General features: G+C 35.4%; 2 protein-coding genes and 1 pseudogene across 2 annotated transcripts; all 3 read left to right on the plus strand.

The window, feature by feature from the left end:
• Nucleotides 1-2,074: 2,074 nt before the first annotated feature.
• On the plus strand, nucleotides 2,075-3,324 carry LOC108362886 (putative cyclin-dependent serine/threonine-protein kinase DDB_G0272797/DDB_G0274007). Its single transcript, XM_017616041.1, has 2 exons — nucleotides 2,075-2,080; nucleotides 2,755-3,324. The coding sequence occupies exons 1-2, from the start codon at nucleotides 2,075-2,077 to the stop codon at nucleotides 3,322-3,324; spliced, it is 576 nt and encodes a 191-aa protein (XP_017471530.1).
• Nucleotides 3,325-3,477: 153 nt separating this feature from the next.
• Nucleotides 3,478-5,103, plus strand: LOC108362882 (uncharacterized). The gene is made up of 2 exons (XM_017616036.1): nucleotides 3,478-3,798; nucleotides 3,832-5,103. Exons 1-2 carry the CDS (start codon nucleotides 3,501-3,503, stop codon nucleotides 4,434-4,436), a joined length of 903 nt encoding a protein of 300 aa, XP_017471525.1. The 5' UTR covers nucleotides 3,478-3,500; the 3' UTR covers nucleotides 4,437-5,103.
• A 7,321-nt stretch (nucleotides 5,104-12,424) lies between these two features.
• Nucleotides 12,425-14,044, plus strand: LOC108362887 (syntaxin-5-like; annotated as a pseudogene).
• The last annotated feature ends 1,212 nt before the right edge of the window (nucleotides 14,045-15,256 follow it).

A 15,256-nucleotide genomic window follows, 5' to 3' on the forward strand; every position in this document is an offset into this window, starting at 1 on the left:
TAAGCAAACAGTGAAAAAATTTGTTATTTTCTAAGTTTGCGAATAAAACGTCACATTTTAATTTAAGACATTCATAACAAACTTTTTATGAAGAAAATCCCCGCTGCGGCCTTCTTTAGAAAAAATATATTCAATTAAAAAAATAAGCGAAATCGGAAATAACCCTGCCCGACATTAAAATCTTCTTCGCGATAAGACTAGTAGCCATTTCTAACATATTTTGGGTCGGTTAGTAAATTAACGAAACATATATATCTGAATTTTAAGAAAACAATGCAAATTGCAAAATCGGCTAAAAACGGCTAATTTTTTTTTACAAAACGGCTAACAAGTCGACTGCCGGCTAAACCGAAATTTCTCCCGCTGTTTTCTATTGCAACCGGCTAAATCTAGCCGGAAAACGGCTCAAATGACAACACTGCTTTTTAGCAGTGCTGCCGCTGTCACTTAAATTGAAGTTTTTCACTTCACTTTGGAAGCCTTCACTTCGTCACTTCATTTTACTTCGCTTTACTTCACTTTCCACATATTAGATGTACCTTCAAAATATATAAAAAAAAAAGAGTTTAAATAATTGATATATTTAACTAAAATCAAGAAACTTTTGCTAACATCCTTTTTAAGTGATAAGTATGGCAAAGCAACTTTTCGCTACTAAAAAGACGCTTAATAAATTTCCAATCTGGCATCGGTTATTTGGGAGGTCATTTTGATTTTCATTTTCACATGTACAGATGTAAAGCGCACAAAAAGGAATAGGTGGGTAGAGTTTCATAATTATTTAGTAAATATTTGACGAAAACAACAATTTTATTTTAGTTTTCATACATCTCCAATTTTACAGCAAAAAGGAAACATTTAAGTGAATCTGGTGATTCCGTTGTTGCTCAGTGTAGCCGTTTTGATCCAAGTGGATCAAAATGATACGCTTTTAATCGAATTTTTAAAAGATACTTTTTTTTAGCTGAGTATTAATTGTGATACATTTTAATTCACGAATAAGTTTTGGGTAACTTTTTCCATCTTAAGACATTTATGATTTTGTGGCAACGCATTTGTTTTCTTTCACTGAAGATATCAACTTTAATCTGCATATGGCATCACCGTTAGCTACAGACAACTAGTGTGGTCCCGTACTCCAGGATTTAATCCGAAATTGTCCGAAGTCGTTTCCTTTCACACATTTAGCATGTATTTTGCGAACAATTTCTCACTAAATCCTGGAGTGCGGGAGCGGGCTAATATTGTCGTTCCTTTTTCCTTTTTGATTTTGAAGCTGTTGGACGTGGGACTGGGCTAAGAATTTCATCCAAGGTAATCCAGTACAAATTTTGAAATATACTCTTATGTGTTGACAGCGTTAAACACAAATTTGATATGTGATTTTAGTTAAGTATGCAAAAATGAATTCAACTGTCACCGAGGATAAAAGCTTAGTTTTCACTCTATATTTTATATAAAAACCATAAAATAGTAATAAAAACTTTCAACGATCTCAATTAAAAACTCAAACTACCATTTTAATTTAAGAATTAGAAGTTTTTTGACGATTGATACTTTGATACTTAAAATTTTTTTTCATGATACTTTTGATCCATTTCAGGGAATTTGGTGATACATTCTTCTGAACGTCGCAGCAACACTGTTGTTGTTGTGTAGATATCTGGTGAAGACATTGTTGATGTGAACCGATAATCGATTTATTATATTTTAGTGTTAATTTCATCAGCGAACTGTAATTTTAGATTTTCTTTCCTCAGCGTTTGAGACATTGTGATTTTGAAGATATTGCAGCACTAAATTTGCACAGGTACACAATAAATTATAAATTGATAAAGGTTAAAGATTAACTTTATCATGATGAAAGTATTATCGATTAACCAATCAGCTGATAAATAACCTAATCGAAAAACCCCGCACCCCTAACCATGCTTCAAAGTCTTCACTTCGATGATCACTTCACTTTTTCGCCCAAGTCACTTCGAAACTCTTAACTTTTAGTGTGTTTTCACTTCGCAAGAAAATTAGCAAACGGTAGCACTGCTTTTCAGATTTTTGTCCGAAAAGATAAGGAATGGACGTAATAACGATAACATTTATAAACAGGGCACGAAAATAAACTATATAGTACGTTACTATTTCGTTTCCTTTATTACTTCAACAGTTCGGTGCAATACGAAAACAAAACGGCTGAGTTCACTTTGGCGGTAGTACACTACAGTAGTTTAGTAGTTACAGACGAAACAACAAACGAAATGAATCGTGCAGAGAAAAATATATGTATGTATGTACATGTAGTGATACACATTACTTGTTAAACACTTGTTCTTAAAATACTTTGAATTATGAAAATATCTTGTTACATTTATTTATGTACGATCAATTTTGAGTTGAAAATTTTTATATTCATTTATTCAGTTTTCAATATTCAATAAAATAAAACCTGGAAAATTTGTTAAACTTAAAAAAACGAAAATTAAATATTTTTTAATATACCTAAAATTGGCGATCCTGCCAGGAGCAATTTTTAACAAAGATAAAATTTAGAAACGTGAAAATCGCTTTCGAGGACATTTGTCGAAATTGAATTCGACAACGGCTACAATAACAAAAGCAACCACAAATTATTACAACTCTTACGAACGCGATACGGCGCGTCCAACAACATTTTTGAAAACAATAACGACGACGAATAGACGCGGCGATTTTATAGTATTGCATTAAGATTGCAAAGAATTTTTGCATTGCATCTAGTTAGTGAATACATATGAAAACGTCGCTTGTGAACGCGTCCGATTTCGACTACTCCAGTCGCCCCGTGTACGAGGGCGAATAACGGCGCACACTTCAGCAATACGAGCAGTCTCAGCTGCAAAGCAGCATCAGGAGCGATTGCAAGCAGAGCAAGACGACGGGCAACAGCTCCATCAGCAGCAACAGCAACAGCAAGAAGAACAGGAACGAGAACGAGAGCAGCAACAACGCAAACATCAATCGCCATTTGTGCAGCAACATCATTATCAACAACAATATTTGCGTCAGCATCGTTACCACGACGACAATCAGTCACAACAGAGGCAACAAAAGCAACATAAGCAGACATCACGACAACAACGCCAACAACGCCAACAGGAAAGTTCTGCCGTTGTCACATCGACAATTGTCTATTATCATCCATCCTCATCGCGTTTAAAGCACTCGCCAAGTAGTTTTGCTGACGCTGAACAACAACAACAAGTACAAAATATCAACAAATGTCACAGAAACAGCAGTCGCAATTATAGTCGGCCGTATAGAAGCAGCAACAGCCACCAACATCTGTAACCTTAACAACAACCACAAAACATCCAGTCTTTAAACCGTCACCAATCAAAACATCTAAATAGATAAGTTTATGTTAGCGTAGTTTAGTTGTGTTAAATTTTACACTTAGACAATTTTATTTTTTTTTTTTTTTAAATACAAAGAACAGTTTTTTTTTTTGTAAACCTTCTTCCAATATGTTGCGTTCTCCTCAAGAAAAAGGTGCTGGGGATAGACTTGGTAGGTCTCTGATTGATATTGAAGATCCCTGTGAGGTGTCACAAGATAATATACGTAATCCGTATGACAGGTCTGAAATTTGTGCTACTTCGGTAAAATTACCACAATTTTGGTCTAACTGTCCTGAAGCATGGTTCGTGCATGCCGAGATGCAATTTGCTACAAAGGGAATTAGTAGGGATTCGACCAAGTACGAGTTCGTTATAACTGCCTTGCCTCAAGAAGTTATTGCGAATGTACTTGATGTTATACAAAATCCACCTCAGACTGAGACTTATGAAAATTTAAAAAAAGTTCTCATTGACCGACATTCTTTAAGCGAGCAGAGAAGACTTGATAAAATTTTGTCAGATACTGAGATAGGGGATCGCAGACCTTCCGAGTATTATAGGACCCTTGGTCAGTTAGCGGGTAGCACTATAGACCCGATTTTCTTAAAAAATATTTGGTTGCGGAAACTACCTAAAAGTTTGTATGTTGCATTAACCAGCGCTAATTTAAATAATATTAATGATCTCTTGCAACTCGCAGATAAAATTTGGGAAATTACCAGTGGTAGTGAAATTTGTGCTGTTAAAAGTAAAGTACTTACTTCTTCAAATAATTTTGATGACTTAGGGAAAATTGTGGAAGATTTAGCGAAGGTTACGACGAAAATGTGTGAAAGTTTTAATCGTTTGCAGTTGGACATTAATGAGATTAAAACGCAAATATATGATAGACCATCACGATCAAGAAGGAGGTATTTTAGTAATAATAAAAATTCCCAGTCACGTAGTAAGTCTCAATCTAAAAATTGGGTCTGTCGGTACCATTTCCGTTTTGGTAGTAAAGCACGTAAGTGTGAAGAACCGTGTGCCTTTAAAAGAAATAATTCTGACTCGACAAACTAGGACATGCTGTTGTTGCAGCGACTAACAATGGCAATTTGAAATTTTCAACACGTCGCTTATTTGTATTAGACAAAGAAAGTAAGCTTAAATTTTTAATAGACAGTGGTGCCGAAATTTCAGTTCTTCTTCCCTCCAAATTCAAAATTCACAAACGATCTTCCGACATTATTTTAACTGCTGCAAATGGCAGTATGATTTCGACCTATGGAAAGAAATTATTAAATGTTAATTTGGGACTTCGTCGGGAATTTCCGTTTGTATTTCTTATTGCTGACATTTCTAAACCCATCATAGGGGCAGATTTTTTAGGGAAGTATGGACTCTTAATAGATATAAAAAATAAGAGGTTAATAGATCCCTTAACTAACTTGTCTGTCGACGCAATATCTGCGTTTTGTAATATCTCTTTGCCAAAAATATTTTCGGTTGAAAACCAATATACAAAGCTTATAAAGAATTTTCCTTCATTAATTTCTGAACCAGATTATAACAAAAAAGTTGAGCATTCGACAGTTCATCATATCATAACAAATGGAGTATTACCATTCTGTAGCCCGAGACGCTTAGATCCAATCAAATACAAAATAGCAAAGGCTGAATTCGATTTTTTACTGAAATCCGGGATATGTCGTCCATCTAAATCCCACGGAGCATCGCCACTGCACCTGGTACCTAAAAAAGACGCAACTGACTGGCGTCCTTGTGGCGACTACCGAAGAGTTAACTTGATCACGATACCCGACCGATATCCGTTACCACACATTCACGATTTACATATTGAATTTCAAAATAAGAAAATATTTTCAAAAATAGATTTAGTTAGGGCGTACCACCAGATACCAGTTGCAGAGGAAGATATCCATAAGACCGCTATAACCACACCATTTGGAATGTTCGAATTCGTCAGGATGCCTTTTGGCTTACGAAATTCAGCACAAACATTTCAAAGATTCATAAATGAGGTGTTACACGATTTAGATTTTACTTTTGTTTATCTGGACGATATATTGATAGCTAGCAAAGACGAAGCAGAACATTTAAAGCATTTAAATATGCTATTCCAGCGTTTAGATAAGTACGGTTTGAATATTAAGCCATCTAAATGCATTTTCGGAGCAGAAAAGATCAGTTTCCTAGGGTATAACATATCATCCGAGGGTATACAACCATCAGAGGAAAAAGTCCGATCTATTCTTGATTTCGGTCAACCAATAACTATCAAACAAATGCAGAAGTTTGTAGGAATGGTGAACTTCTATCATAGGTATATACCAAAACTTGCCGCAATGCTTGACCCAATATATAGCATGATAACAAAAGCATCGAAGAGCAAAGATAAAGTGCTCCAATGGACTGATGAATCAGTATATGCATTTAAGCAAGTTAAAGAGAGTTTTGCTAGGAAAACACTGTTAACGCATTTCAACAGTAATGCAATTCTGTCTATTGCTGTAGATGCATCGAGTAGAGCTATTGGGGGTGTTCTACAACAGGAAGTTAAACATTCTAAGGAACCGCTTGCATTCTTTTCAAAGAAACTAAGCCCGTCTGAATGTAAATATAGTACTTTTGATAGAGAATTACTTGCTGTTTATTTAACTATTAAGCATTTCAGACATTGGTTAGAAGGTAGATCTTTTGCAGTATATACAGATCACAAGCCGCTTACATTTGCTATGAACTCAAAAGCTGAGAGAAGCCCAAGGCAAACCAGACAGTTAGAATTCATATCTCAATTTACTAGTGATATTAAATACATAAAAGGAGATTTAAATTGTGTTGCAGACGCATTATCGAGGATTCCTGAAGTTACAGCATTAGAAGCTACTGACCTGAACTTAAGAAGATTATTTGATGAACAAAACAAAGATGAAGAAATTAAATTATTAGTATATGATCAAAATTGTAGGCATAGACTAGAGTTAATAGCAATACCCTCTTTAAATATTCAAATTTGGTGTGAAACGTCACTTAGTTCAACAAGGCCATATGTCCCGCAAATGTTACGAAAATTAGTTTTTGAGAAATTACATAATATAGCTCATGTAGGTGTTAAAGCAACACGTCGGTTGATCACAAGTAGATATTTTTGGCCAGGGATGAACAAAACTATAAATCAGTGGACAAAAGAATGTGTTAACTGTCAAAAATGTAAAACTTATAGACATACAAAATCTCAAGTTTCGAAAATACCAATTCCAAAAGGACGTTTTGAGCACATACATTTGGATATCGTTGGACCTCTTCCCTTATCACACGATTTTAAATTTATTTTAACTATTATCGATAGAAATTCCCGTTGGCCAGAAGCATATCCACTTCGAAATATTTCGGCGGAAAATGTTGCAGAAACTTTCTTCCGCGAATTTGTTTCACGTTTTGGAGTTCCACTGACAATTACAACAGATCAGGGCACACAGTTTACTTCTCAGATTTTTACTGAACTAACAAAGCTTTTAGGAAGTCATAAGATTACAACCACTGCCTACCATCCGCAAGCTAACGGAATGGTCGAACGTTTTCACAGGCAACTAAAGGCATCAATTATGGCTAGTGGAAACGCAAGCAGATGGTATGAGGAGTTACCTATAGTATTGTTGGGTTTGCGATCATCCTACAAAGAAGACATTCACGCTACAGCAGCGGAGATGTTATACGGCGAAAATTTAAGGCTTCCTTCGCAAATGGTAGTTCGGTCTGAAACAAAATTTGATTCATCTGATGTACTGAATAAATTAAAGCAAAATCTCAAAAATTATGAATCGAAAGTATGTCATCATAAAGATTCACTTGTTTATATTCCAAAAGATTTATATAATTGCAAATTTGTTTTAGTAAGAATTGATAGGAAAAGAACTGGTTTACAGGAACCATATGAAGGACCGTTCGAGGTTATAGAAAAGACACCGAAGTGGTTCAAAATTAATTATCACAACAAATTAGTAAATATTTCTATAGACAGAGTTAAGCCTGCATTTCTAGATGGAAGTAAACTTAGTTCATCCAGCAAGACGAAGCGAGTTACTTTTAATTTGTTAGATATGAAAGTTTTTGGAAGAGGGGAGTAGTGTAGTGATACACATTACTTGTTAAACACTTGTTCTTAAAATACTTTGAATTATGAAAATATCTTGTTACATTTATTTATGTACGATCAATTTTGAGTTGAAAATTTTTATATTCATTTATTCAGTTTTCAATATTCAATAAAATAAAACCTGGAAAATTTGTTAAACTTAAAAAAACGAAAATTAAATATTTTTTAATATACCTAAATACACATATGCAATAACTAAACACAAAACGAATGGCAGCAATGAATAAAAAAAAATAAAAATGTTTTTTAATTGAATTGGATATGAAAATTTATAGAAAAAAATATTTTTCACGTAATTGCATACATATAAAACGTACCCTATGGTACAACTGTCAAACGAAAAGCAAACGTTTCTCGTTGGGGAAAATGACAGTGAATCTTACAATTTGTTTCTGACTATGTACAAAACTGTACAAAACCACAAATGATATGATGATCGATGAGCAAATGGGAATTGTTTTGTACAGTTTATTTTCGTACTCTGTTTATAAATCGATTAAACTTCAATTGCATTTATATATGCATACGTACAAAGCATAATGTTCCATGACGCAAAACTACAAAATATACAAATACAAAAATATCTCCATGCCCATACAGTTTGTATGGATCGTCCATACGAAAAGTTATCGAAACGCATCGCTAGAGCAATCAGCGCATCAGAAACAAAGTTGATGCTTCGTGTGTTATTGGTTAACATTGGTGTTTTAAAAATGGAAAATTCAGAAAAATTGTTCATTGCTATATTGAATATTTAAAATATGCAATGTATATAGTTGCAATATGTCGCAACTCTGCATATACAAACAGTTTGAATACCGCAGTATCATGATTCAATAATACAAGGTTCGATAAACTGACAGTTGTCTCTCTCGCACCGCTCCCTTGGCAGTGGCAGAGTGTTGCTTCTTTGCAAATTTCCTTGGAAAAAGTGTAGCTTTTCTGTGAAATAGAAGTATAAGCTTTTGTGCAATATGTTTATTTGTATATGCATATGAAGCACATTTAACTGATGAAAACATAAATTGTTTTTAAATTGGATGTTTACATAAATCCAATAGTAGTTTTATTTTATTTTTGAGTCCTTTTGCATTTTTTATACAGCTAAATAGCACATAAATTACGTAATTCACGTAGATGTTTAATATTTCGTTCCATATTTCGTTTAAACTGCCAGATTTCCTGCAAATACATTAGAATTTACAAAAGGAATTTCACTACTAATTGCCTACTTTGCGTACTTTTCTACTACCATTTTCTCAACAAGGGATTGCATTCTCCCCTTTTCTCTGCCCTTCGTAAATGCAACCTTTTGCAAGGGAGTGTCAAACCGTGGCTGTCAATAATTATCTAACCTTGTGTTATTGAATCATGCCGCAGTATAACAATATTCAAACATTGTATTAATACGTTTTCAAGAATGATAGAATACAAGATTGCGCCGCCCTGTGCGTTGACATTTGAGTACCACAAGTAAACAAAGAATAGAGCGAAAAGAAGAACGAGTTGAAACTGCCAAAACATTTCACCTTACAGCGAAAAACGTGTTTTAATTTTGCTAAATGCGAAAATATTGCATATTTACCTAATCTATTAGAGAATAGGTAACATTTTAGTGCACTCCATTGCCTTGCAATTGAGGCTGCTTCAGCAAACGTTTTGGTGCAGAAAACTTCGGCAGCATCTCAGCGGGATTGATTAGCTAACTTGCTAATGGATTCTGCTGGGAGCAGAAGCAAAATCATTGTGAGGAAATGCTGTTAATGGCATAATAAAGAAACATTTCGAGAACGGTTTTGCTGTGTCCTATGTACACAAAATGCAGCGATTCGTCCCAGCGCTACACTTGCACCTACGCATCTGGCATCTTGATGGCTGTCGCAATTTAACACACAGCTCTTCATTTTATTAGTTTTTACGCAGTCTTCAACTCAAAAATCACTCNTGTGTCCTATGTACACAAAATGCAGCGATTCGTCCCAGCGCTACACTTGCACCTACGCATCTGGCATCTTGATGGCTGTCGCAATTTAACACACAGCTCTTCATTTTATTAGTTTTTACGCAGTCTTCAACTCAAAAATCACTCACAAATTGCAAATTAACACAATTTAAACTGATTTTTCACTTATAATTCAAATTTATCTTTCGCTGTTTTGTAAACAAAGGTTTATTTACAAATTACCACAACTGTCAAAATCGGCAAAACCAAAGTAGCGGTACCACTGACGGCGCCACCTTTGTTCGCTGCACCGTGATACGTTTTGGAAGTCAGCCTAACTTAGATATTGAATTTGAACAGTGACAGTGATTTGACGTATGCAGTGATTTTGACGTCTTGTGGAAGAAATGAGAGAATACCGTAACAAAAGAACTATAATAACTGAAAAAACGCTGATGTGTATGTCTCTCTTTATTTTTAGTTTTAAGCGCGAAATGCATATTATAATACAACGTTCACATCTGACATTTTGTTCAAAATTAATTGTCATAACTATTGTCAGGACGCCTACGCCACGGAGACAATTATCAGCGTTTTTGACAACTAATACGTATGTCTTTATTGTCTTAACAGCATTGTCTAATGTAATCGCGCCGTAATTGCCGTCCCTAAATTGGCGCATTAAGCGCCAAACAACTGTCAAAAATCCTCATGAACGTACAATTTCTATGGAGCATATAACGCGGCGCTAGCGCCGAGCAAATGAAATTTTAATTTTGGACAGGGCATTACGTGTTGAAGTTGGATGCAGAAGACGGAAAGAAAGAGAAAGAACAAAAAGTGAAAAACGTCAAAAATTACATAGCGTTGATTTGGGGATAGCGCGCGCTGACACTCGTTGACAATGGAAAACGCAACGCTTAGCGCTCCAATTTAGCGATGCCAGTAATGCCCGTATGATACTACGTTTTTTCTTGTATTTCGAGTGTATTTTACACTGTATGTTGAAAGAGAGAGAAAGTTATATACGATTTCAGTACTTGTGTAAGGGAGTAAGCTATATACCAAAAAATAAACGAAAAACTGACGAAAAACAAACTAGATTGTTAAAAACAGTCCGGCCAACTTGTATTTCGTTAGGTTTTTTGACAGATGGCTGTATTTCGTTCGTTTTTCTCACACAGCTGTTTGCATTTTGCCAGACGAGTTATTTTCTTAGCATAAACAATATGGAAATACAATTAAATTAAATACGTTACTGTCTTGCCACTTTAGTTTAATTTTTTAATGTTACAAAACCGTTTTACGCAAATTTTAATTTCGTTTATTTGAATCTCGGTAAGGATATGTAGAAACTCAGCTGTTTTCACACAAAATTTGTTTCTCTCTAACACATTGCCGAATTGTTTTTGTACTATGACTTTCGTTAGTTTTTTGGTTTGTATTTCAAATGAAAAATACAAGGAAAAAAACGTAATAGGAGCGTTCGTTATCTCCCGGAAATAGTCAGAAAAAGTCCGAAGTAGTCAGATTTAGTCCAAAAAGCGTTCCTTAACTCGGAAATGACAGCTAAAATGAGAGAGCAACACCCAGTGAGAGTGACTCTCATCAGTCCGAAGTAGCCAGATTTAGTCAGAAGAATTTTTTCTGGCAAAATCCTGAAAAGTGTCAAACTCAACTAAATTTAAATTAACGGAAATTAAATATGCAAAAAGTAAGAACAATCTAAAAAGTAAAAACAGTGAATTGAAATTGGAAGGAGGCAAAAAATAATTGATATAGTAAGTGTTTATTGTGCTTGTGCTTGTGTGAATGTGTTTTGTACATACATTTAAATTCTTATTTGACGTTAGCTTTGTTGTTGCCATTGTTTGGACTAAAAATTTGGTTTTTTGCGTTCCTTTACTTTTCCTGTTATTCTCTTTTAGTGAGCGCATTTTGCTTACGCTCTGGCATTTTGACACTTTTCAGATTTTAGTCCAAAAAGATAAGGAATGAACCTAAGAATGATAGAATACAAGATTGCGCCAATCGAGCTGAGAGCAACTGGCCGTGACGTCAAAAAATACCAGAATGAGAGAGCAAAGACGAATTCAATAAGAAAAAGAAGAAAAATCGAACAGCTGGGGCGAAATTGAAAGGTTTGTTTACAAAGTGCATAATAAATCGCGGATTTACGGAATTATTTAATTTTAAATGGTAAATTGGTTGTTTAAAAGTAGAGAATGTGTACTTCTTAAATGCAATGCAAATCGCTGAAAGTGTTAAAACACTGCAATCATTATAATGATTTGCATTTTTTCAGTAATTGAACAAATACCAGCGGGCCGCCAGCGGGTCAGTTGCTGGTAACAATTTGCAGAACGATTCCGCGGTGATCGTTGCATCGTCGTCAATTAGTGAAATCAGTAAGCAAGCTTTTAAAATAAAGGAAAACCTCCTACTCCGCTATACATATAATTACTTTCATTATTTAGCTACTTTTCCGGCAGCCGCAACAAACGCTGGCCCAAGCCTGCAAATTGTTGCCAGCAACTGACCCGCTAGCTGCCCACTGGCATTTGTTCAACTACTCAAAAATGCACTTTGTAAACAAACCTTTTGGGTGTTGGCCACATCAAGCGGCTCATCTGGATGAAATGAAAAGGCTGTTAGATGTAATGCAGCAACGTGCTCCCGATGTTGAACATCAGTTCAAAGAAAAGTCAAATGAGTTGGAAATGGCGCAGCTTATCATACGCCAGTTGTCGGATAAGGCCAATGTAAACCAAGGCCGCAATCGGATAGAGACCTCGACGCAGACGCAATTTATGTACGAGCAACAGATTAGAGACTTACAAGTAAGTTAGAAGTAGAAGTGCATTTGAAGACGTTTACATTATTATGTTTACGCATTTCTTACAGGCTATGGTGAAACAATTGACGTATGAAAGGAATTTATGATGGTAACAAATATATTGGCAAAAACATAGCAAGTGCATATGCCAAGTTGGAAAAATTGACAATGCGTGAGTATAAAATGAATAGGTGTTCTTAATTATAAATATTACTTTACCTTTTCTTTTGCAGTGGCCAAAAAGAAGAGTCTTTTTGATGATCGACCGCAATAGATTCAAGAATTGACTTACATCATGGTGTATGCGTTACAATCTAAATTAGCCAGCATGGGCACCGACTTCAAACAGATACTAGAAGTGCGTATAAAAAATCTCAAACAACAAAAAGCGCGTCGGGATCAATTCGGGCAGTCACCAATTGCTGCTAGCACTGTTCGCTCGAGTACAGCGAAACAGGGCTCCTTGCTGTTAAGCGAAGAGAATACGGCCGTAAGCATTGACATGGCCGCAAGTGATACAACACCATTGCTGGGTGCAGTCGGAGGTAGTGGAATACAGACGCAGCAGCAGATTGCATTATATGATGACTCCGATAGTTACGTGCAACAGCGGGCTGAGACTATGCAGAACATTGAATCGACTATTGTCGAGCTAGGCGGTATATTTCAACAATCAGCACATATGGTTAAGGAGCAAGAGGAGACTGTGGAGCGTATCGATACAAACATACAAGATGCCGAATTGAACATAGAAGCGGCGCATGGTGAAATATTGAAGTACTTCCAAACTGATGATAAAAATCTTCGCAGTACTGATATTCTTTTTCATATTCTTCGTAGTTTTCCTTACATAATAACGAATATGTTTGTGACACGGCAAGATTTTAACAAGTTCAGATGCGCGGTCTTAAAGTTGTGGGTTTTTAAATACATAAATATATAATATCCTATTCATATACATACATATAAAAAACACTAATGTAATAATGAAATTAAGTCTTATATGCCACGTGAAACACGATAGCTTTTAGAAGCAGTCACGTAGGATTAGACACTAATTCTGCCAATAATAAAATTACTTCACTTAGTTTCACTTTTTTTTCAAAATATTCTATAAAAAGTAGAGATGATCCTGTGTAATAAAACGAGAACCGATTTATGTAATCATAAATATATAAAGAAAAGTTTAAAACTAAATAAAATAGAAATTGTTATTGGCAATAAGTACATGTGCTTGTTTATTAATAATTCAAATATTATGTTCAAACAAATTTAAGTGAAAGGTATGCAATTTCAAGAAAAAAGCAATTGCTTAGTTTTTATGCATACGGCTTAACATTTCCGGTAGGAAGCAGAAGGTCAGTATGTATAAATAAAAAGCTTTATCAGGGGAACGTGTTATATTTTCAAATAACAAATAAATAAAAAATACATCGTAATGAAATGTTGCCGTTTATTGCATGTGATCTGATGCCGGATTCAATTTATAGGTTCTCGTAGGTAGCTCGTTCTCGAAGTCATCAGTGGTGAAGTGTTTTACACAGATGACGCTGGTTCGGGCGTTGAAATCCGTTGGTCTCCGGCAGAACTGGATCCACTTTTCCACCAACTCAATGTCGGCCGGAAAAGTAAAAAAACTGCACCCAGATCCTTTGGCACTAACACTAGCACAATTAATCACTGCACACCTCATTTTTTTCTTTAATTTATAACTTTTTTATAAGTTTTCACAAAAAACAAAACAACGCTCAAAATCTTTCCAATTTGTAAATTTGTAAAGTTGAAATAACCTAAAGTGTCACGAACCAGAAAATGTAAACAAAAGTATTGTGTGACGTTAGCGAATGGGTGGATGCTGTCAAATCGACGAAGAGAGGGTTAGCGGTCCACGAATGGCGCGACCTTTATTTTCTGGATCGCGAACCTAATATCATACGGGCATAAGGTCGGTGTTATAGCTAATACCGTGTTCGCATGAGGCAATTCTCCCGGCAATTTTAGAGGCGATTAGTTGAATCAAAAGTTGGCTGCAGCCAAACTTTATTGGAAGCGATTAGTTGAAAGCACAGTATATACATTAATAAACCTTTTCGCAGTTTTTCACAAATCGGCCCCCGAGGAATACTTTTGGGTTGTGTGCAGCGTTCCCGGTTTGCGCGCACGCCAACACTTACTGTGGGGAATTTCGACTCATTATTAGAAAAACTTCTTTTCAAGGATAAAATGTATATAATTATGTGTTATTTATGAACAAAATGTATGTTAAATATAATATCAATGCTTAATGAAGAGTAATCCATTGTACAATTATATTTTTATGAAAAACGTGAATTTTGTGTTATTTTGTGAATTCATCAAGTAAAATTCTAAAATTTCCGAATATATTTAAGTCTTTATTCCACACACAAACAAGGTATGTATAGTCATAGAGACTCCAATGCCTGCCAGCGCATCCGCCCAGACAGTTCGTTGATCACACCTAAATTTGAACGACCATTGCCCGGAGCTCCTTAAAAATACTTTAAATCAAAGTACAATATGTCACAAATATGAATCATACACACATAAAATAGTTATCGCTTTGAATTGCTACCGTATAAATTCAGGACATGCACTTTCTTGGGGACTTCGTTGGTTATGGTGGCCATAAGTTCGGCCAGCACAGTAAATGGTCCATTACCCGGAGCTGCTCCAACATGACGAGTAGATTTTAGTGACCCTCACATGCCACTGCCCGTGGTTACAAGCTGGATATCTGAATATTGGAAAATAAATAGCATTTATTATTATTAGGAAAGTGTTTGTTTACAAAATTACCTGTGTCATTCTGCCATAGTACGGTTGTTGCTGCCTTTCATGCCATAGCAATTTTGTATACAACTCTGAATCAGCAAAATTCATGCTCCTTCTCATAATCAACCCTGATCAGATTTTACCCCCGGGGA

The sequence above is a fragment of the Rhagoletis zephyria genome, unplaced genomic scaffold (assembly GCF_001687245.7).
Source record: "Rhagoletis zephyria isolate East Lansing unplaced genomic scaffold, Rhagoletis_zephyria_1.1 Rzeph_scaffold_01135, whole genome shotgun sequence".
Classification (NCBI taxonomy): domain Eukaryota; kingdom Metazoa; phylum Arthropoda; class Insecta; order Diptera; family Tephritidae; genus Rhagoletis; species Rhagoletis zephyria.